The following is a 23,843-nucleotide window of genomic DNA, read 5'->3' as shown; positions in this document are numbered from 1 at the left end:
AAAATAAACTTTATTTTCACTAACCTGTAGCTGAAAGTGTTTTCTTCTGCTAAGCAGAATTAGCAGAACCAGTGTCCTGGGCCCCAAAGGAAACTACAAATGTTTTTGAGTCACATGACAAGCACAGACACTAATCCGCTAGTCACTATTTGGGGGGGGCGGGGGTAACCAGGGATTGAACTCAGGGGCACTCAACCACTGAACCACACCCCCAGCCCTATTTTGTATCTTATTTAGAGACAGGGTCTCACTGATTTGCTTAGCACCTTGATTTTGCTGAGGCTGGCTCTGAACTCCCAATCCTCCTGTCTCGGCCTCCCTGAGTGGCTGGGATTACAGGTGTGAGCCACCACGCTCAGCCGCCTCACTACTTTTAAATGGCATTAGCTGGATCTCATTTCAAAAGGTAGTGAAGCATGTAACCTTTATTTCTCAATTATCAATACTATTGGTTTCTTGTTTTACTTGGGATTCTATTCCCAAGGACCAACGGAGAGAAACGCAGAATGGAAGAACCTCGGGACTGTCCGCTGGGTCAAGCCCGGCGGGCATTCTCCCCTATTCGACCATTGCTGGCTAGCTCCTGGCAGTCCACAAGCTGCGGGATTGGCATCTGAAACGCAAGGGGGCGCTGCGGCGCTGAAACTCAAGCCCTGAGATGCCAGACTGTAGGGTTCCGCCCTCCAAGTGCTGAGCTTCCACGCTTCCGCTTATTTCGCCTGGGGCAGGTTCCGCGTTGGGACGTCAGCTGTATTTCGCCTCCAGGCTTGGTGCCCCAAGGTCTTAGGATGCATTCTGCCAGGACCCCCCTTCCAGCGGAGTGCGCGAAGCTGGAGGCCAAAGGCCAGCGAAGTCTCAGGAGCGCACAAGTCGGGCTGGCGCCGTCGCTGCTGCTGCTGCTGCTGCTGCTGCTGTCTGAGCTGGTGCCAGAGTGCGCAGCAGGTGAGAGATCAAGATCGAGACAGTTGAGGGAGAGGAGGGGGGCTCAGGGCCGACCCCATGTTTTCCACCCGGGTTTGGGGTAATGAAGACTTGGAGAACCCATCCCCAATCCGAGGAGGCAAGCAGCCCTGGGCTGGACCCGGCTCCTGTTTGACGCCTCCCATTCTGGCTTCGCTAGCCCCGAACAGCCCTGCGGGTAGGGCCGCGGGAGGCCGAGGAGGAGCGTAGAACAGGTGCTGACGGTGACCCCACAGAAGTGGTGACCTAGCCCGGGGCGTAACTTCCGTAGGCCCCTCTCAGACAACGCAGCGAGGGCTTCCACGGGGCCGGGTGCTCCTGGAAGACCCTGGGGAAGCTTTGTTGGGAGGAAGGGAGCTTGGATGTGAGGGCAGCCCGCACCTTCCCTGCCACCCGCCTGAAGCAAGGGGCGGTCCAGAGTGGAGGGGCTTCCAGTGCCCCTGTCCGGAAATAGCCCTCTTTTGCTTTCCCTGGCGGGGCTGGAGAATGTGAAAGAACATCAGGGGGTTTTCTGACCTGGTCTGGAATTTCCATTCTTTCCTAGTTTCAGTTTTGTGTGCAGAGCTGGCCGATCCAGCGCGCAGGCATGACCGCTTCCTGAGTTCCCTACCGCACCACAAGGCATACCCACCTCAACTGCGCAGATACCACAGGCCCAAGAGAAGTCCTAGCTGGTGTCTTTTATGCCAGGATCTGTCCTAAGTACTTTACCTACAGGAAGCCATTTCTCTCTTGGAACATACAGTCATCCCTCGATATTTTGAGGAGCACGTGTCAGGATGCCCAATACCAAAATCCAAGGATGCTCAGGTCCCTTAAATAAAATAAGATAGTATTTGCGTATAACCTGACTTATACTTTAAATTATCTCCTGATTACCAATAACACCTAACATAATGATATCATGTTACGTAGTTATGCGTTATTGTTTAGAAATTGAAAATTTATGTATATACATATTTAGTATAGATGCGATTTTTTTTTTCCCATATAGTTTCCATCTGTGGTTCGTTGGTCAAATCCCAGGAAGCAGAACCCTTGGATTATTAGGAGGGCCGACTTGTCTCAGTTTGCAGATGACTAAAGAGAGACCCAGTGCAGACGCTAGGTGGCAGCACTAGTATATGGAGTCGGAGTTTCTACCCGTTTCTGAAAGGTGGAACTTTTCTCAGGGAACGTTTTCGCGTTTTCGCGTTCAATATGTAACGTGAAATACACAGGATTTCGAAGGAACCCAGTTACGTTGCAATAAAGCTATTTAGTATTTTAGTTAATAAGATAATTTTTAATTAAAAAGGTAAAAGTGTGATAAGTAATGCATATTCCTCTAAGTAAACACATTAAATAATGCATTAAATTAGCAATTTCCACCATTTGGAAGCAGTGAGAGGGTGAAGCATATTTCTAGATGTATACAGTAACTGTTTTTGATTCAAAAGCACTCTGGTTTCTACCCAAGACCAGTGCACAGGTTCTACTCATCCTACTGTGCTTTGTCTCCATTCACCATGAGAGGAAAGACTAAATTTTTACTAGAGGTTAGTGAAAACAAAAGGTTATCTTTTCCCATCCAAGCTGAGGCTCTAGAACTTAAGATTTCAAGTTAACAAAGCCCCAGAGATCCAGGATCCCTCTCTCTATGGTCCCTACCTGGGATGCACACTCAGGTGATGCCAGTCTGATTGGTCAGGACTAAGCTGTCCCAAATCAAGAAGGAGAAAAAGAGCAAAGATCTAAAGCCAGCCTTGTATCGAAGTGTGGAAGGGAGATGGGAAGGAAGCGGCCAGGGTTCCCATTAGGGACTCAGATGCCAGATCAGAAAGACCAGGCTTTTTTCTTCAGGAGGTAGGGAGTGAGGAAGAGACATGGGGGAGATCCGCAGAGTGGACAGTCTCATTAAGGGAGCAGATATCATGAGGACAGCATCAGGGAAGTTCTGAGCCTCACTCTGTGACAAGTATTTGGCTATTATTCCCATGGTGAGATGGGGACACTAAGGCTCAGAGATTAACTGGCTACCGAAGGCTGAACAATCACATAACTAATTAGGATATGGACTCTAGCAGACTGACTCAGGGCCCTAGCTTCATTCTTTAATTAGGAAATATCAGAGTTACTTTATTGGATTGCACTGCAAATGCCATGAATCAATAAGGTAGTTCCCCTTTATCTGTGGTTTGCTTTTCATGGCTTTAGTTATCCATGGTCAACTATAGTTCAAAAGTATCACATAGAAGATTACAGAAATACACCATAAGTTTTTAATTGTTAAATGTTCTGAGTGAGAGTGAAATCTTAGTTTTTTTTTTTCTGCCCAGGTCAGTAATCATCTCTTTGTCCAATATACCTATGATATATATGCCACCCACCCATTACAGTTATCAGATTGACTGTCATGGTGTTACCAAAAGCTCTGTCCTTGTTCTCAATGTCAATACAATCATGAAGACAAGGTTTTGAGAAAAAAAAAAGAAAAAGAAGTTATAGTTCTTTCCTAACAAAGGAGAAAAACAGGGACTCCTGTCCCAGAGGCTATTAATCTGACCATCAAAGAGAGGAATAGAGGGCTTTTAAATAGGCAATTCAAAAGCTACATTCCAGATGTGCCTTATCAGGGGTGGTAATTCACTTGATGCCATCCCTTAAATCTAATTATTTCATTCCTGTGGTATGTGTTTGCTCAAGGACAGATAACTTAGCCTAGGATGGGAAGAAGGGTAATTTTGTTTTCCCTAAGGCTAGGGAGTGGGAGAGGGAGAAGAGAAAGTTTTCAAATAAGTGGCAGTGGCAGAGTAGCAAGGGTTATGTTCAAAGTATGAAGTAGACTCCTGCTACAATGATTGTATTATATTGTATAAATATTATACAATATTTATTATATTGTATTATATACATTATATGATTGTATTATATTGTATAAATATTATACATCAGTATAATATTTAATTGTCCTATTTACTTTTAGTTATTGTTAGTCTCTTACTGTGCCTAATTTATAAATTCAAGCTTATAGGTAGATATATATGAGGAAACATATAGTATATATAGGGTTCAGTACTATCTACAGTTTCATGCATCCACTGGGGGCCTTGGAATGTATCCCTCAAAGATAAGGTGGGGATGGGGACTACTGTGCTTATAAAACACAAGAACAAGGTCTTGCACAGAAGCCCAGAACTCAGGCCTGTTAGCTTTGCAACTACATTAAGATGAAGTTTCCAGTCTTTCCTGTGGCAAGGCCCCAATTTCCCGCCTTCCTTGGGACATTTCTCTTGCTATCATCTCATACCATCTCTCCCAGAAATTAAGAATATTTATGTAGGATATTTATGCTTTGACATTTCCCCTACTCCCCACTTGCAGAGAGTCCATGGGGGCTGCCAGTGATAGCGGATGGCCCAGCTTCCTTAGCAAAGGTGGTGATGGCAGAACTGTCCAGCTTGAAGTTTGAAGAAAAAACATGGCCTGGAGGTAAGCACCCCCTGCCTGCCCACTGAAGAAAGGGTAGGATTGCAGAAGCCAGGATTCTCCAGATTGCAGGAAAATACATTGGTGGGGGAGGCTGCATTTGTGAGGGAGGTTCTATCAGATAGGGGACACAGAGACTAGAGCTTCTGAAAGGTACCATGGGCTGGATCCTAGCCTCCAGTGGGTTGGCTCCTTGCTCAAGCAGCTTTCCTCCCTCCAGCACTCCACTTCCTATACCTGCCTCTCCCTAAGAAGACTAGGATTAGTGATGTCTGCAGAGCCCCTCCTCCATACCCTTATTCATTTCTTATAATCATTACCTCAGTGTTTATAGAGCTGTAGAGCAGATTGTTTAATTCCTCCCACTTAAGGATGAAAAAACAAGGCCTAAACCTTTAAATACTTGAGGCCACACAGCTAGAGAGTGGCAGTGCCAAATGAATCATGGGGAAGTGGGATAGATGTAAAGTCTCCAGAGAGCAGTGGAGAAGGGGTTGGACACCTCCATTCCCAACACATTGAGGGAAAAGAGAGACTGTGCTTAATGGGAATGGAACTTCCACTTGTTAGAGAGTTTGCCACAAGGCCCAGTGACCAGGAATGGGCACTGGAGAACTGTTGACCCAGAAGAAACTGAGGCATCAATGGGCAGATGAACTAAACAGACATTTCTCAAAAGAAAAATTATAGATGGCTAACAAATACATATAAAAACAAGGTCAACATCCCTAGCAATCAGAGAAATGCAAATCAAAACTACACTGAGATTTGATCTCACCTTGGTCAAAATGGCAATTTATCAAGAATAGAAATAATAATAAATGCTGGAGAGGATGTGGAGAGAAAAAGAACTCTTATGTTACCGCTGTTGACCGGTCCTTGCTTCCCCAATGTTGAAGAATAACACCAGAGAAGCACCACAAGGCAAGGTCAGAGTAGAAATTAGAAGTTTATTAAAGGAGAGCAGAAAAGACTTCTCCCCTCCCGGAGGAAGAAGGGGACCCAAGAGGTGGAATCCTCTTGTTTCCCCTTTTTATAGTTCTTTCAGTGATGGAATGTAGGTTGGAAGGCCCGAGGGGTGGGATATAGGTGGGCCTAAGAAGTAATCTGGGCAGGAAGGATTTCATTAACACTTCTTTGGGGTGGGCTATCTTCAAATCTGCCTGGGCTGTTTATTAACATTTCTTTGGGATGGACTTTGGGCTTAGGGCTTTTCTTGGGACTTCATTAACATTTTAAGAGTTGCTCAATTCTTCCGGATATTTATTCTCAACATGGCCTCCATATTAGACCCGATTTACCTAACTACACTGACTGCCTAATTTTAAATCTGGCTTCATTTACATGATATTGATGGGATTATACATTAGTACAGCCATTATGGAAATAAGTATGGAGTTTCCTCAAAAGACTAGAATTTGGAGCCACTATATGACCTTACTATATCATCGTCCTGAATTTTATCCAGAAGACATAAAGTCAGCATAATATACCACTAAATACATGCCTATGTTTATAGCAACATAGTTGACAATAGCCAAACTATGGAACCAGCCTAGGTGTCCATCAACAAATGAAGTAAATATACACAATGGAGTTCTACTCAGCAATAAAAAAGAACAAAATTGTGTCATTTTTAGGAAAATAGATGGAACTAGAGAGCATCACCATGTTAAGTGAAATAAGCCAGACTCAGAAAGTCAGGTGTTATTTTTTCTCATAAATGGAAGCTAGAGAGAAAAAAGAAGTCTCATGAAAATAGAAGAGAGCTCAGTAGGATAAAGGAAAAGGATCAACAGGAAGGGAGTACAAGAGAAGGTCCTAGGGAATGAAATTGAAATTGAACCAATCATATGCACATATGAATATATAACAATGAATTCTCTATTTTGCATAGTTATTATGCATCAATAATTTTTTAAGGGCTGGGGATGTGGCTCAAGCGGTAGCGTGCTCACCTGGCATGCGTGCAGCCCAGGTTCGATCCTCAGCACCACATACCAACAAAGATGTTGTGTCCGCCAAGAACTAAAAAATAAATATTAAAAATTCTCTCTATCTCTCTCTCTCCTCTCTCACTCTCTTTAAAAAAATAATTCCTAATAATTTTTTAAAATTACATTGCAAGACTTCCCTTATTTACTTATTTTTAAATTTTTTGTGGAGATCCCAGAGCCCTGTACTTGTTAGGCAAGTGCTCAGCCACTGAATTATAATAGGGTTATATTCCAGTAAAACCATTGTAAATTGAGAATACATTGTCAAAAATGCATTTAATGCCTTAAACTACTGAACATCATAGCTTGGCAACTCAATGCATTGTAGTGTCAGTGATTTCCCCTTCTGATCACATGACTGAACACAAATCGCTAGCCAAGGAAAATATCAAATTTCAAAACTCCATATGTGATTTCTACTGAAATCGCATCCCTTTCACACCATTTTAAAGCCATTAAGTAGGTTGGGGACTGACTAGATTTGTGTACCTGCTACAATGGAACTACCATGTGTTGTTTCCTTTTTCACCAGGCCTGACCTTGGAATTATTTGCTCTTTCCTGCCTTTCCCACACCTGGGAGGAAGCACATTAGCTTCCTTATCTCCTCTTTGCTTCAGGGGTGAGAGCATCATGGTTGCCGGCTCCCCTACTCTGTATTTCTTAGGCTCTGTCTCTGTTGGCTTGGAGGTCCTGGACTCACCACAGCTTCTGGAGCAGGTACTCTCCCAGACCATGTGTCCTCTCTCCCTGACTTCAGGGCAGCATCAGAGCTCTTGAGTTTGAACTGACCCTGAAATCCACTAGATACTGTTGCTTTAATATAATATTATGTGTATTCATTTCCTATTGGTGCCAAACCAATGATCACAACTTGGTGGCTTAGAACAACATACATTTATTCTCTTATAGTTCAGGGGTTCAGAAGTCCAAAATGGGTTTCCCCCTGGCAAGATCAAGGTGTTAGCAGAGCTGCACACCCTCTGGAGGCTGTAAGGGAGAATCCAATTCCTTGACTTCCATCTTCTAAAGTTTCATTCCTTGTTCTGTTATTGGAATTAAGGGTCCTTGCTGCTTACAGCTCCACTGAAAACTTGGGGAGACAGAAATTACAGGAAGAGAATAGGTTTATTCAAGGGCAACTTTGAAGAAGATAGAGACATTTTTATCTCAAATCTTCATCTCCAGGTGGAAGAAAAGAGGGTATTTTGAGTCAGTGGGCAGGAAATTCACAATGCTAGGTGGGAGTCTTCCTCTTCAAAATGTACCTTTGTACCTCTGTGGCTCTGTTGACTTTCTCCCTCCTCAGAACATCAAAAGGAAATTCAACCTCCTGGGGCCACATTCTGCATTCTGTTTTCTTACAGAGTTCTTCCTTTAAGTCAATTCTTGAGTTAAGGAACTGAGGAGAGAAGAGGGCGTTACCAGAAGCCTCTCTTCAGAATTCAGAATACCATGTGAAAGAGATGGGTTATTAAAAGATCTAGGGAAAAGGGGTTTTTTTTTGGGGGGGGGGGGAACAATTGTTAAACATCTTACAAAGGGAATTGCTCTGTTTCAGTCTCAGCATTCCTCTCCTTTAGTGCCAACAATCTCCTATCACAAAAGCCTTAAATTAATCACACCTGTAAAATCCCTGTTACCATATAAGGTAATAATCACAGTCTCCAGGGATAACTTGGAGGGGAGTCTTTATTCAACCTACCACACTATAGAACAGGAAACACAGAATGCATGGACATCTCACTGCTTGAGAGGTCCAGAAGCAAAGCAAGGACATTTGCTCTTCCGCCTACCCAGGGGAGGCAGAGCTGCTGTAGATAGGAAACAAGGAATGGAAGATCAAACTTACAGTATGATGACTACAGTTAGTAATACTGTATTGCAAACTTGAAATTTGCTAAGAGAGTAGATCTTAAAGTAAAAACTAAAGGTAACTATGAGAAATATGAGTATGTTAATTAGCTTGATTATGATAATCAGTTCCATGATGTGTGTGTGTACATACACACACACAAACACACACACACACACACACACACACACACACATATATATATATATATATATATATATATATATATATATATATATATAAATATCACACTGTAATACTTATACAGTTTTTTTTTTCAATAAATCTTGAGGGGGCAGTGGACAAAGCAAAAATAAAAACAATTTAACATGTGTGCATAGGATTAGGTCATCAAGGAAGAAAAAATAAAACAGGGGCTGTGAGTAACTCAGTGATAGAGCACTTGCCTAGCATGTGTGAAACCTGGGTTTAATCCCCAGCACTGCAAAAAAACAAAAAAAAAAGTGAAGAAATGGGTCATGGTGACCAAAAGCCCCAGCCTTGGTTCCTACCAAGGCCTATATGCCTGTTCACCAGGTGCATGATACACTAAGTTTGTTGGGGTTTTTTTTTTTGCGGGGGTGGGGGGGAGGCGGGGGAGGCAGTTCTAGAGGATTGAACTCAGGGACACGCAACCACTGAGCCATATCCCCAGCCCAATTTTTTGTATTTTATTTATAGACAGGGTCTCACTGAGTTGCTTATTGCCTTGCAGTTGCTGAGGCTGACTTTGAACTCCAAATGCTCCAGCCTTAGCCTCCTGAGCCACTGGGATTATAGGTGTGCACCACCATGCCCGGCTGACACACTGATCTAACTCTGTATTTTTTATTAAAACAGCACCATGATATAGACCCCAGTCATTTTGTTACTAGAATCAAAAGTTTTGCTACATGCTGCTCAAAGAAAGTTAGAGAAGCAGAAGTTGATACAGGAAAACATGTTTATTCAAAGCCAGATTTGAGGAAGATAGAGATCTTTTCTGTCTCAAATCTCCAAGGAAAGGTGGGGAGGTCAGTGAGGGAACCGCATTTATTTATTTTTTGATTAATTTTATTAATTCTACTCCATTTGTGTACAATGAATTGAAGAACTTTCTGCTGTCATGTATAACTGATCAGTGGAGTAGAATTTTTCACTTCTCTGGTTGTATGTGAAAGAGAGTCACACCATTTGTGCAATCATGGTACTTAGGGTAATAATGTTCATTTCATTCCACCATCTTTCCTACCCCCATGCCTCCTCCCCGCTCCCTCATCCAAATTTCCTCCACTCATCCATGCACCCCCACCCATTATGAATTAGCATCTACTTATCAGAGAAAACATTTGGCCCCTGGTTTTTTGAGATTGGCATATTTCACTTAGCGTAACATTCTCCAACTCCATCCATTTACCTGCAAATGCCATAATTTTATTCTCTTTTAATGCTGAGTATTATGCCATTGTGTACATATACCACAGTTTTTTTTTATCCATTCATCTATTAAAAGGCATCTAGGTTGGTTCCACAGTTTAGTTATTGGAAATTCTGCTGCTATAATCGTTGATATGGCTGCGTCACTATAGTATATTTATTTTTAAGTCCTTTGGGAATAGAACGAGGAATGGGATAGCTGGGTCAAATGGTGGTTCCATTCCAAGTTTTCTAAGGAATCTCCATTCTGCTTTCCAGATTGGTTGCACCAATGTACAGTCTGACAAGCAATGTGTGAGTGTGCCTTTTCCCCCACATCCTCATCAACACTTACTGTTGCTTGTATTCTTGATAACTGCCATTCTGACTATAGTGAGATGAAATCTTCAAGTAGTTTTGATTTGCATTTCTCTAATTACTAGAGACATTGAACATTTTTTCATATATTTGTTGATCGATTCTATATCTTCCTCTGAGAAGTGTCTGTTCAGATCCTTAGACCATTTATTGATTAGATTTTTGTTATTTTGTTGTTAATTTTTTCTGAGTTCTTTACATATCCTGGATATTAGTGCCCTAACTGATGTGTGTGGTAAAAATTTGCTCCCCAAATGTAGGCTCTCTCTTCACCTCATTGTTTCTTTTGCTAAGAAGAAGTTTTTTAGTTTGAATCCACCCCATTATTAAAACTGAATCAGGAGGACATACACAATTTAAACAGATCGATTTCAAGCAAGGAAATAGAAGATGCCACCAAAAGCCTACCAATCAAGCAAAGTCTGGGACCAGATAGATTCTCAGCCAAGTTCTGTAAGACCTACAAATAAGAATTAACACCAATACTCCTCAAATTATTCCATGAAATAGAAAAGGAGAGGACCCTTCCAAACTCATTCTATGAGGCTAGTATCATTGTGATACCAAAACTAGACAGAGACACATCAAGGAAATAAAATTTCAGACCACTATCCCTGATGAACATAGATGCAAAAAGTCTCAATAAAATTTTGGCAAATCGCATACAAAAAAAATATTTTAAAAAATAGTGCACCGTGATCAAGCAGAGTTCATTCCAGGGATGCAAGTTTGGTTCAACGTATGGAAATCAATAAAGGTAATTCATCACATCAGTAGATTTAAAGATACAATCATATGATATAATTGATGCACAGAAAGCATTTGACAAAATACAGCACCCTTTCATGTTCAAAACACTAAAAAAACTAGGAATAGTAGGAACATACCTCAACATTTTAAAAGCTATCTATGCTAAGCCCCAGGCCAACATCATTCTAAATGAATAAAAATTGGAACAAGACAGGGCTGCCCTCTTTTACCACTTCTATTCAACATAGTCCATGAAACTGTAGCCAGAGCAATTAGAAAGATAAAAGAAATTAAAGGGATACTAATAGGAAAAGAAGAATTCAAGGGCTGGGGATGTGGCTCAAGTGGTAGCATGCTCGCCTGGCATGCGTGCGGCCCGGGTTCAATCCTTAGCACCACATACAAACAAAGATGTTGTGTCTGCCGATAACTGAAAAATAAATATTAAAAAATTCTCTCTCTCTCTCTCTCAAAAAAAAAACCTTTTAAAAGAAAAGAAAAGAAAAGAAGAACTCAAACAATCATTATTTGCCAACAACATGATTCTATACTTAAGGATCCAAAAAATTCCACCAGATAACTTCTAGAATTAATAAATGAATTCAGCAAAGTAGTAAGTTATAAAATCAATACCCATAAATCAAATGCATTTCTATACATCAGTGATGAATCCTCTGAAAGAGAAATTAGGAAAACTACCCATTCACAATAGCCTCAAAAAAAAATAATAACTGGGAATCAATTTAACAAAAGAGGTGAAAACTACAGAACACTAAAGAAAGAAATTGAAGAAGACCTTAGAAGATGGAAAGATCCTCCATGCTCTTGAATAGTCAGAATTAATATTGTCAAAATGGCCATACTACCCAAAGCACTATACAGAGTCAATGAGATTCCAATTAAAATCCCAATGTCATTTATTTTTAAAAAATATTTTTTAATTGTTGATATATCTTTATTTTTTATTTATTTATATGTGGTGCTGAGGATCAAACCCAGTGCCTCACACATGCGAGGCAAGTGCTCTGCCACTGAGCCATGATCCCAGCCCCCCAATGTTATTTCTTATAGAAATAAAAATAAAATAATCATGAAATTCATTTGGAAAAATAAAGAAACCCAGAATAGCCAAAGCAATCCTTAGCAAGAAGAGTGAAACAGGAGGCATTACAATACCAGAACTTAAACTATAGTACAAAGCTATAGTAACAAATGGCATGGTATTGGCACCAAAATAGACGTGTAGACCAATGGTACAGAATAGAAGACATAGAGACAAACCCACATAAATACAGTTATCTCATATTAAACAAAGGAGCCAAAAAACATACATTGGAGAAAAGATAACCTCCTCAACAAATGCTGCTGGGAAAAAATGGAAATCCATATGTAGCAAAATGAAATTAAACCCCATCTCTCACCTTGCACAAAACTCAACTCAAAGTGGATCAAGGACCTAGGAATTAGACTAGAGACCTTATGCCTATTAGAAGAAAAAGTAGGCCCAAATCTTCATTGTGTCAGATTAGGTCCTGACTTCCTTAACAAGACTCCTAAAGTGTAAGAAATAAAATCAAGAATCAATAAATGGGAACAGCATTTATGAGGGAAGAAAAGGAGATACAATGGGACAAAAGGCAAGAAATCCCTGTGCTGGGTAGAGGTTGCCTACTTCTAAGAGTGTCATGTCTTTTAGCCTCTGTTCCCTCTTCATCACATCAAAGGGAACCTCCTGGAACCCTTTTCCAAAGAGGAGAGGGTATTACAGAGGGCTCTATTTGTGTGTGTGTGTGTGTGTGTGTGTGTGTGTGTGTGTGTTGCTGGGGATTGAACCCAGGGCCTTGTACATGAAAGGCAAGCACTCTACCAACTGAGCTATAGCCCCAGCCTAAGGGCTCTATATAGAATTTAGAATAATATGTAAAAAAGAAAGGTTATTAAAGATTTGAGAAAAGAGGGCTGTGGCTGTGGCTCAGCGGTAGCGCACTTACCTGGCATGTGTGAGGTACTGGGTTTGATTCTCAGCACCACATATGAAAAAAATAAAGGCCTATAACAACTAAAAATATATTTTAAAAAATGATCTGGAAGAGATCAGGGGAAGAGGGAGGTTGGGAGGGAAGGAGGAAGAAATAGCCTTTTAAATCATATTCCTGAGGGAATTTGAGAAAATAATTCTGTTAAAAAAATGAACTGCTCTCTTATAATTTTACATTCAAGCTGACCCAAGCTGATGTCAACCATTCATTCAACTACCCCTCCACCATGACCCCTCTCTGACCCCCATGAAGTTTCTCCAGCTCTGAGGAGGTAGTTCTTCTTTTCTCTGCTTACAAAAAGGCAGCAAGATCTAGGGAGAGAATCCAGGCACCACCCCACCTCTTTCTAGTACTGTCTTTTTGTAAGCAGTGGCAGCAAGACCACTTGAATTCTAGCAATTTGGGTTAGAAAAGAGAGACAAGAAGGATTAAAACAAAGGTAACTTCATCTTGGCTGGAACATACCTGATTTGTCTTAAGATAATATCAAAGAGTTATATGCACCCCTTTTTAACACAGCTGGGGCGTTCTGGGAAACTGAGGCAGTGTGAAGACCCCCCTCCCAAACCCAGATTCTTGCAATCAAGTCAGAAAAGTTTTCAGAGTAACAAGAATGAGTTTATTGAAGGGATAGGAAAGGGAAAGAGGACACTCTCAAGGGAGAAAATGGGTCCTCTCAGAGAGGAGAGAGACAACTTGTCTCTCCTGCATTCCAATTTTATTTGGGGGGGTCTCAGGGAAGTTTCCAGAGTCCTGCACAAGTCCGCCTCTTGACTTTTGACTGACAAAGCAGGGTGACAACAGACTTTCAAGTACTTATTGCCATGACAATGCTAGGTTCTCTTGGTCCATGCTGAGCAGTTCTAATTAGATTTTTTCTTAATCATTTTTTACAGGTTTTGTGATTAGGAGGAATTATCCTTATCTTCCAGAATCTGGTCTGTGAAAAGGGTCACAAATCTTTCTCCCTTCAAAGTACCTTTCTGAGTTCCTCTTATCAATGTTATTTCCTGCCTGCATTTTTTTGTAGATAACAGGAAGTTTTGTGACATACCCTGTCCATGTAGGCTGGCAGGGCAGCAGATAAATTGCTTTTTTGGCAAAGAAAGCATGTGGGGTGAAGAAAGTATGTGAAGGTCAGCACAGTGGTTCCATTTTATAGAATTATTATCTTAATCTCACTTTCCCACCATCCTCATCTGTTTGTCCCCTAACACTGGAGCCAGAGTCTGGTTGTAAACCCCTACATAGGACTCTTAATGGTTCTATCTATCTATCTTCCTTCAGGAAAACCAATAGAGTTACTGAAAAGCAATCATGGATTATGAATCAAAGTGGCTGCAGTCAAGAGAAACTGAATCATAACAACTCAGCCTCAGTTACCTCATCTGTAAGATGAAGCCAATCATACCATCCTCTTAAATTCATTGTGAAGATTGTGATAGTGAATAAAAAGCAGAGCAGTGGGGGTTCTATCATTCTATCAAAGGCACGAGCTATCATTCAAAAATTAGCACTTGTGATTTTTGTCACTTCCATTTATGCCTTCTTTTCCCCCCACTTCAACAAATGCAGAAAATAAGTGCTCACTATGAGCCAAGCGTGACTTAAGGGGAAACAGTAGATGTATTACCCACTGTTTACCCCAGGGGTACAAATGCCCCAAACATACTGATTACCAATCCCAAAGAAGGAACTTGGAGGACTCAACAGAGAGGTTTTGGACATTAGATTATTCAAGGTCTCCTTGATGGCTGTAGGCTAGAGGGCCTACACACCTCCATGGGGTGCCACCCCACACCTCAAGCAAGAGTATATGGGATAGGTTGCATGCTTACTGAACAGATGGATTTCTTTAGATGTTTCTTTTCTTTTCTTTTCTTTTCTTTTTTTTTTTTGAGAGGGGGATATAGTGGGGAATAAACTCAGGGCCACTTGACCACTGAGTCACATCCCCAGCTCTATTTTGTGTATTATTTAGAGACAGGGTCTCACTGAGTTGCTTAGTACCTCTTCATTGCTGAAGCTCTTCAGATGTTTTACGAGTACACTGAGTACACTGTTTTACTTTATAACCAAAGTCACTCTGCTTTGTTCCTCACCTAAAGATTGGAGACCAGGGAAATAGGCAGCTCCCCAGTTCATTTCCTTCATTATCACATTCATTCATGTTTATTTTACTGCCCAGAGGAGGAGCCTTCTCAGGTAAGGACTAGTGTTTACTCAAACACCCACTCTCATAGAGGCCACAATCTTTGCAGAGAGCACAGGACACTGTTAAGGCCTCTCTGAAGGTTGTCAGACTGGAATCAGTAGGGAGGGCTTCCTGAAGGAAAAGGACACTTGAGCTGTAAAGAGAAGGATGAAAAGAAATTGACTTAGGCAAGAGAGGGAGGAAAGTTCTTGAGATAGAAGGAATAGTATGTTCAAAGGGCTTGGATGGAGTTTGGTATGGCCAGAACATCACAAAGAGGTAGTAAACAGCCTACCTCTACAGTGGAGATGTGTCTGACTTCTTCCATATGTTTAAACATGGGCACTGACTGTGTGCCCAGTGCTGTTCTTGACAAAAAGTAAGAGATTATAATGTCCTTGAGTAGCTGAGATTGCTGGGGAGAGCCTGGCCATTAACAAGATAAACAAAGTGCATTTTGTAGATAGGATTGTAGTTCTCTGAAGAAAAAATAATGCAGAGATGGGAGGATAAGTATTCAATATTCAATGGAGTAGGCAAGAAAGCCCTCACTGAGAAGGTGACATGCAAGTAAAAATTCTGCTTAATTAGGTAAGGGAATGAGCCATGGATATTTCTGAGAAAAAAAATGTGAATTTTCTTTTTTTACTTTTTTGGGTGAACCCTCATGCCTGCTAAGCATATGCTCTACCCTTGAGCTATACCTTCAGCCCAGTGCAGTGACTTTTAAAAAAGATACAGCATTATTTTAATAGCTGGAGTCAAGACTGGCTGCTAAATAGATTTCATCTCTAGAAACACTGAATGGTTGAATTGAGGCTTCTGGAGACATGGTACAGAGTAACCTTGAGGCAGCATTTGAATTTCAGAACAGATGGACTAGCAATATCTGCTGTGGGAAAAGAAGAAAGCAGGGAGTGGAGATCAAGATGCCACCAACTTGAGCTGGGGATATAGCTCACTGGTGGAGCCCCTGCCTAGTATGAGAGATGTCCTGGGTTTAATCCCCAGCACTGTTTTAAAAAATAATAAACCACCAACTTGGCAAGATGGCTCAAGAAAATAATGATGGATGGACTTGATCAAATTTCTCTGGAGAATGTTTAAATAAATTAAGGTTCCTAACAACCAGGATTTTAAAAACCATGTTCTTTTAAATTGTGAGATGATCATTACTTACAGAGATGACTGTAAGATCTGAATAACTAGACCATGAATGAGATGCTGAGAACTTTCTATGAGTAAAGTCCATGAGCTTTAATGCATGAACTTTAGTTTAAGTTTAATTGATCGACTGCTTAAGCTATTTGGATGCTTTTTATTGTGATAAAATACATAACAAAAATTTTAGGTATATAGTTAACGTGGCATTAAATACATTCACGTTATTGGATAACCATCATCACCATCCATTTCTAGAATATTTTCATCTTCTTAATCTGAAACTCTATACCCACTAAATATAACTCCCCATTCCATTCCCCCATCCTTTCTTTTTTTAACTGAAATTTCCAGTTTTGCATTTTTGGGGTGTGAGTATGTATGTATGTGCTTTGCTGAGAATTTAACTGCAGGCCTCATGCTGGCTAGACAAGCACTCTACTACTAAGCTGCCCTTAAAATTCACAGTTTTTAATCTTGCTGACAGAATATTTTTTGGGTAGGTTTCTACCCTTCACTTCATCCTGTTACAAACCTCATACAGGTCCCAGCTGTGTGTGTGAACTTGAGACCATTTTTGTGTTTCTACAGGGACCCATTCACTTCACTACCACTACCTAACCCTGTCAGAGCCAGGTCCAGGCCTCCCCAAGTTTCTGGCTGTGGGCTATGTGGACGACCAGCCCTTCATCCGGTATGACAGTCGCAGAGGGAAGGCTGAGCCTCAGGCCCCATGGATGGCACTAGTGGATTCCCAGTACTGGGAGACAGAAACCCAGAAACAGAGGGCCTGGGAGAAGGTGCAGCAGGTGGAGATGTGGACAGTGATGGGCTACCACAATCAGAGTGGCGGTATGTGGATAACCCTAGCTGCTCATGGGAATTCTCTGGATAGCTTTTTTTTTTTTAATGCCAATGCCCACCCCACCATTTGGAGGGCCCATAGGTGGCAGGCTTCTCCCTGGCTCTCTACTCTGGCCTTATGGCCTTCAATAACCAGGGCCTTTTGGCCTGCATATACAGGTATACACAGTGCTCAGCGCATGTTTGGCTGTGAGATCCAGGAAGATGGCAGGTCCAGCAGCTTCTGGCAATTTGGCTTCGATGGACAGGACCACCTGTCTCTGGACCTAGAGACACTGAGCTGGGTGTCAGCAGAGCCAGTGGCTGTGCGGACCAAGCGCTGGTGGGAGATGGAGCGCTGCTATGCAGAGTATGACAAGGCCTACCTGGAAAACCTCTGCCTCATCTCCCTGCACAGGTATCTGGAGCTGGGAAGCCAGAGCCTCACGCGGATAGGTAAGACCCAGTCAGCAGCAGCCATGCAAAGAGTGAGCCATATACTCCCATTCACAAGAGCTGTCCCATTTGACAGAGAAGCCTGGGAGAGAAGAAGGGATAAGCTGTGTCCTCTTGGAAGAGCTCACCAAGAGGACACAGTTTATCTCTCCCTCCAAAGGGAGGACCAATTAGCCAACAGTTTCCTCACATAAAACTGAACCTTGATCCCTTGCTCCAGGTGTGATAGAGTAAGGAATTCTGGGCTCTCTGCTGACCCACAGCATTGTCTTGAGCAATGAACACCCTGTCTGTAGGCATACCTAATCCAATTCAGTTCTGATACTGTCTACTTTGAAATAGTGCCAGATCACAGATTGAGGGCTCAGTCCCCAGGTCTACTTTCCCCACCCCTATTTTAAATGCCAGTCACAAATCCTATGTTGTTTTACTGTGCTTCTGACTGACCAACCAGCTATAAATTGAGTTTCTCACAACCCACTCCTTGGGTTTCATTAATTTGCTTTGGTGGTTCACAGAACTCAGGGAAACATTTATGTTTATGGGTTTATTATAAAGGATGTTACAAAGGGTACAGATAAAGATATGTTTAGAATGTGGAAAGAGAGAAGAGGTGTGGAGCTTCCATGCTGTCTCTGGGCCTGCCATTCTCCAGGAATCTCTATGTGTTCAGCAATGTGGAATCCCTCCAAACCCTATCCTTTAGGTTTGTATGGAGACTCCATTACATAGGCACTAATGATAATAGACTGGGTGGGGAAACCCCCTATGGCCTGCCTGCTGCAGCATTTTTCTGGCCTCTCTGTACAGCATTCTTCCCTCCAGGATATGGGGAAGGCCTCTTCTGGAATGAGGATGGTCTTATCTATTGGACAAAGATAGGTCAGAGAATTTCTTTATGGTCAGCTTCAATACAGATGGAGAAAGATTAGAGCTTCTATAACCAGCCATGGGGAAAAGAAATTCTAGCACACAATCCAGGATGGGACCATGCTAGGATATTGGACCTTGGGCTCCTACCCATGAGACATCTCATTACAATCGTGGCTAGAAGAGCTGGCCCTGGAGGCTGAGCACATGGAGAAATGCCCCAGTGGAGATGTCTTGGGAAGGGAGTTATGAGCCAGGACATGCTTTATTTCAGAATAGCATAGTAATAATGATGCCCACTTTCCAAAACTCCATAATATGGTATGTTACACAATGATTGTTAAATTCTCACTTAGCACAAGACATGGTCTACATCCTTTACCAAGATCATCTTATTTTTAACAACCCTGAAAAAAAAAAGAATGATTAATTCCCCAATTAAGCTTTGAGAAAATGAAGAGTTAAAGGGCCTCCCTCAGGTTACCAAGCTGGAAAGAAGTTATGCGGGGCTTCAAACTCCTCCCCATCCTAGTTTTAAGGTGAGGAAAGTATTATCATCCTTGCCTTCCTTTAACAACCACTTGTTAGGTACCTACTATGTGCTCGAAGTCAAAGAGTAGGTATATAAAATCTCTAGGGAAAAAAAAATCCTAGGATCTGTGAGTGGAAAAGTGGTGGGTATGGCCACATAGGACCCTACTCAGAGGTTGGGAATAGGAAATCACATCCCCTTTGGAAATTTTCAGGGCACTGCCCCTTTGGGATGATTAATAATGGGTCAGCTATGCCTACAAAGTTCCAACATGAGTGCCTCCCCTAGAGAGATCCTGTCCCTACCTTCTTCCTGTCCTCCACACTTGGAAGATCTCCATGGAGATAAAGCATGAGGAATGAATGAGCAGAGTAGGTGCTCACCAGCATTGTTCTCTCCTTTTCCTGCAGAGCCTCCCATGGTGCAGGTGACAAAGCACACCACCCAGGATGGAACCATGCTGAGATGCTGGGCCTTGGGCTTCTACCCACCAGACATCTCACTGAGTTGGTGGCTGGATAGGAAGGAGCTGGTCCTGGAGACTGAGCATGTGGAGACACGCCCCAGTGGGGATGGCACTTATCAGACATGGACATCAGTTCGGGTGCCATCTGGGAAGGAGGCCTGGTATACCTGCCACGTGCAACACCCTGGCCTGAAGCAGAGACTCACTGTGGCATGGGGTGAGGAGCTAACCTTGAGGAGGAGTCAAGATGGGGAAGAGGGGGGTGCCAGGACACCTGTAGACAACCCCATGGTCTTGGACTCTTTTCTCTGCCTTCCTTAGACTCATCCTCTATTGGCAATGGCAATGGCAATGGCATACTACTTGGTGGGATCATGGTCCTGGTCTTTGTTGGGCCGGTAGCTGTAATTGTGATACTGAAAAAGAAGTATCTTCAAGGTAAGTGAGGAAGAAACAAAGGTGTGAGAGTCCTCCTGGCTGATGCAGCCCTATAAGGAAAAATGAGACCATTTAGTCTGATCTTGGAAAGGGCCCAGAAAGAGAGGCAGAGGGCAAAGGTGGGAATTCAGGACTACTTTGCTTCCCCTCTCCCACCCCTGCCCACCACCCACCTCATCTGTTTTGTGTTCTTTTTTCCCCACACCAGAGAGAAGTTTTACAGGAAAGCTCCAGTTTATTTGTAGGCTGGGTGGGTTATATGTGGAAAGGAAGCCCCAATACATGGCTAAGATGCCTTAGAACCAAAGATGGTAGAGGCATTGGGACAGGCACTTCCTCTCTCTAGCCCTGGCCTCAGCCCCTGATCCCTCCCACTATCTTAGACCATCCCTGGCAGGAGCCAGCAATTCCAAGCATTGGTAGGGAGAAAACAATCTGTCATTTCCCTCCTTCCTCCCTGCAGGTGGAGAAGATAATCTTAACTCCCAAAGCCCAAGAAGGACAGAAGCTGCTCAGACTCTCTGCTGATTAAAATTCCCCATTACAAAATCAAGGAAGTATTTTGTAGGGGCATTTTGGGTCTCCTAGAGAAACCCTAAACTAACTGGCTGATAGCTGTGATCTGACCACAAAGAGTCCATCCTATCTTCTTATTTCTACCAGCCTCCTTATGCATGATATCTGCAACTGATATGGTTTTTCCATTCCTGAAGTCCTTCTAAAAAAATCTAATCATTTCAGGGCTCAGGATGTAGTTTAATTGTAGAACATTTGCCTAGCATATATAAGACTATGGGCTCCATCCCTCAGCACTGCAAAAAAATAATAGCAAACAAAAAATCTAAACATTTCCTGTTGGGGGCGGATAGAAGGGCAGTAATAACAGTTCCTCAGATCTGTTTCCCACTGACAATTTGCAGAATGATTTCATGTTATATATATATATATTACACTTGAGCCTCATGGGCATCCTGTGGATTTGGCTATATTATTCTTATCCCCACTTCCCTAACTTGGAAACTGAGGCTCCAATCAGTTAAGGGAAAACTGGAACAACAGTTAGGAGGAATTATAGGGACAATGTCTTGGCATCCATCTGTTAGTACTGAGAAGAAATTTATGAATATGTGCCTATTTTTAGAAATATGTTCTTGTATGTATACATGACCCCCTTTTGTAAAGAAAATAGAGTGGTCAAGGTGAGAGTGTCTTGTTTATGTGGAAAACTCAAAAGGACAGATGCCCAGGAGCCTATTATTTACCTGCAGGCAGCTGGAGGATGGGAAACAACACACAGTCCTATTTTATTTCCTGTCCTTTTGAATGGTTTGAGTTTTGACAGTGAACGCAAGTTACTTTCTACAATAAGGGAAATATCTGTTTTTGCTGTGTCAAATGGAAATGTTTAAGTGTGAAACTCAGGAAAGCCTCTCAGCCTCACCTACCAATAGGGCAAAACCCTCATGTCTCCTTTGATTATGCAACAATAGCTGGCTGTGAGAGCACACACCTGTCATTCCAGCTACTGGTAATGCCAACTACTCAGGAGGCTGAGATAGGAAGATCATAATTTCAAGTTCAGACTATATACCTTAGTGAGATCTTGTCTCAAAATAATTTTTAAGAAGGGCTGAGGATATAGCTCAGTGGTAGAGCACTTGCGTAGTGTGCACAAGGCCCTGGGTTCAATCTCAAGTTCCAAGAAAACAAAAATAGTTATCGTCTCATAGGCTATGTGATATGCAAGGGGCTGGTGAGTTGGAATGGAGAGGAAGCCAGGGACCCGGGCAAGTAAGTGTTCCACTGTTGTGGGGTTGTTGGATTTCAGTGAATAATGGACTCATGGAGGAGCCTCCTCTACCTCTTCATCATGTTCGTCCTCTAGCTAGGAGCCTACCGGATCCACAGGACCCATGACAGAGCCTTCTTACAGGAACTTCTGAAACTTCTGTGTTCTACTTCTCTGGGAAACCAAAGCCCGAGAATGTGAAAGACTTTGATACTACAAAAAATTTTCCAGCCTGTGCTGTGGCCTGCAGGGCCTCAACAGTGAGCTAGTAATTTAGATCTTATTGAAGGATGGCACTTAAATATCTGTCTCAGTGACACCAAGGTTTTCTATGTGTATTATCCAGCAAGGTTCTAAGCACTTTACTTTCATTAAGCTGTTTAATCCTCCTAACATGCGTATGTGGAAGAATAATCCTGTGCTGTGGGTGAAAAACCTGAGGTCCAGAGAGGGTGAGCCATAGGCAGAGCTGTAATGAGACCAGGCAGTCTGACTGCCATCTGTGTGATTCATCACTGCACCAAGTCTCAACGACAACTATGCTGTTCTGTAAATGTGCAGTTAAGTACAGATCTCCAATCCTTTACCTGCAATTCTAAAATGCAAAAACATCCAAAAGCCAAGGGTTTTTTCCTAATTTGGGCATCAAACCTGACCCGAACTGAAGTGAGATCATTTATACCCTTAATTTCTTCTAGTGTGCCTTTTTGCAATTCTCTACAGAAATGCTAGTACATTCAACATCTGCCAGATAGAATCCTTTCTAATATGCAAGGAATTGTAAATACATCTGACCCAAAGGTTTCAGTTAAGGGATTATGGACCTGTATTAATAAAGTTTTACAGTAATAAACATGTTTTATTTTCACTGATAAAAACAGAGTTCTCTTGGCTGGATGGTTGGAGTGGAGTCTAACTGAAAGGTGAGTCTGGGCATGAGTGCCTAGGTACACCCAACCCTTCTTCCCTGAGTAGAAGGGGTGGCGGAAACAGGTTGAAGGAAGCTGCTGGCTGTCCAGTCTTATTTCACATTGATACAGCTGTTTCACCTTTCTGTGCCTCTCTCCCAAGACTTTAGACTCCTCTGGATCCCCAGATCTACAGCTGATTTAATCTACCCAAAAACCCTACCCCCTCAAAGTTAGATCCTTTATGGGTAAGGATAGGACTTAGGCTGGTGTCTTACATGGTTTCTTTCAGTACAGGGGGTTTATAGAAGGTCAGGGAGCTTTTAGACTGAGGTGGGCCTGTCCCCCTAGGATTGGTTTACATAAGTGAGAGCCCTGGGAATAAGGACATGGAAGTTCCTATCTAGATCTGTACTTTTCTATGTCCTGGACCCTAAATGCCTCTAGTGCTGAGGGCTTATAGGACCTTCTCTTCCAATGAGGAAAAAGGGCAGAGAGGCCATGGGCTGTACAGTCCCATGATAGCCTCCAGAGGACAGCAGCAGACCTCAGGCTGTGTACCACTATAAGGATAAGGTCACTTCAGTCTTCCTAATGGCCTTATTGGCTACTTATTTTAAAAACTGCCTGAACACATCTACAACTATCCTGGATATTTATCAGCAACCCTTGCTTTGGTACCTCACTGCCTTTTTATGCTGACTTTCCCCACTTTGGTGGTCAGTGCAGGCCCCTCGGCTCACGTGGCCTTCTCACCTAGGCATGACACCTGCATGGAAGCCACAGGACCTTAAGGGCAGGAGGATGGTGGACAGAAGAGCTCTGACTAGAAGGAGAGTCAATAGCTACTGTAGTGGCCTCCTGGCCTAAAGGACTTTCTTCCACTTAATCTTCAGTCTTATCCTCCCACTTCTGGAGCATCCCTCATCCTAACTTCTTGTTCTCAAGAGTCCTCCAAGGCACCCCAGACAACATCTGCCAGATAGAATCCACCATTCCTGTGCTAAGGGAACTGCTGTCCTGAGCTTCAGGCAGTGTCTACTACTTAACTGGATTATGAGACCCTTGGCAACTGGACATGACTTTGACTATTTTTTTAATTGTATTTTACTTAGAGGTTAGTTCAGTGTTTTACCCATGGACCTATAAATACATTTTGGAATTTGAGGGATCCTAAAGCATCTCTATAAGCTTCTGATAACTTTGCACACTGATCCCCCACAACTTTTGCCCAATTATCATGCTGCCTCCCTCCCATAGATTTTGCAGCTTTTCTCTTTGTTTTAATCAGCTTTCCCTCACTGGGAAAATACTTGAGAAAGACAACCTAAAAGGAGGATTTGTT

At 42.4% G+C, this 23,843-nt stretch overlaps 1 protein-coding gene across 1 annotated transcript; it reads left to right on the top strand.

The window, feature by feature from the left end:
* The first annotated feature begins 626 nt into the window (after positions 1-626).
* Positions 627-22,443, top strand: LOC101958159 (H-2 class I histocompatibility antigen, Q10 alpha chain). Its single transcript, XM_005340885.5, has 7 exons — positions 627-942; positions 4,324-4,431; positions 16,788-17,048; positions 17,220-17,495; positions 19,308-19,580; positions 19,685-19,801; positions 20,265-22,443. The coding sequence occupies exons 1-7, from the start codon at positions 789-791 to the stop codon at positions 20,327-20,329; spliced, it is 1,254 nt and encodes a 417-aa protein (XP_005340942.2). The 5' UTR covers positions 627-788; the 3' UTR covers positions 20,330-22,443.
* Positions 22,444-23,843: the final 1,400 nt, after the last annotated feature.

Source organism: Ictidomys tridecemlineatus, chromosome 1 (assembly GCF_052094955.1).
Source record: "Ictidomys tridecemlineatus isolate mIctTri1 chromosome 1, mIctTri1.hap1, whole genome shotgun sequence".
Lineage (NCBI taxonomy): Eukaryota > Metazoa > Chordata > Mammalia > Rodentia > Sciuridae > Ictidomys > Ictidomys tridecemlineatus.
Note: the sequence above shows the minus strand (reverse complement) of the source record. Positions and strands in the feature narration are given on the sequence as shown.

Bases quoted from the DNA above. Each gene is read 5' to 3' on its own strand.
- LOC101958159 (XM_005340885.5), top strand. From the start codon at position 789: ATGCATTCTGCCAGGACCCCCCTTCCAGCGGAGTGCGCGAAGCTGGAG. The intron at 943-4,323 runs GTGAGAGATCAA...CCCCACTTGCAG, and splicing joins GGTGCCAGAGTGCGCAGCAG to AGAGTCCATGGGGGCTGCCA. The intron at 19,581-19,684 runs GTGAGGAGCTAA...TGCCTTCCTTAG, and splicing joins GAGACTCACTGTGGCATGGG to ACTCATCCTCTATTGGCAAT.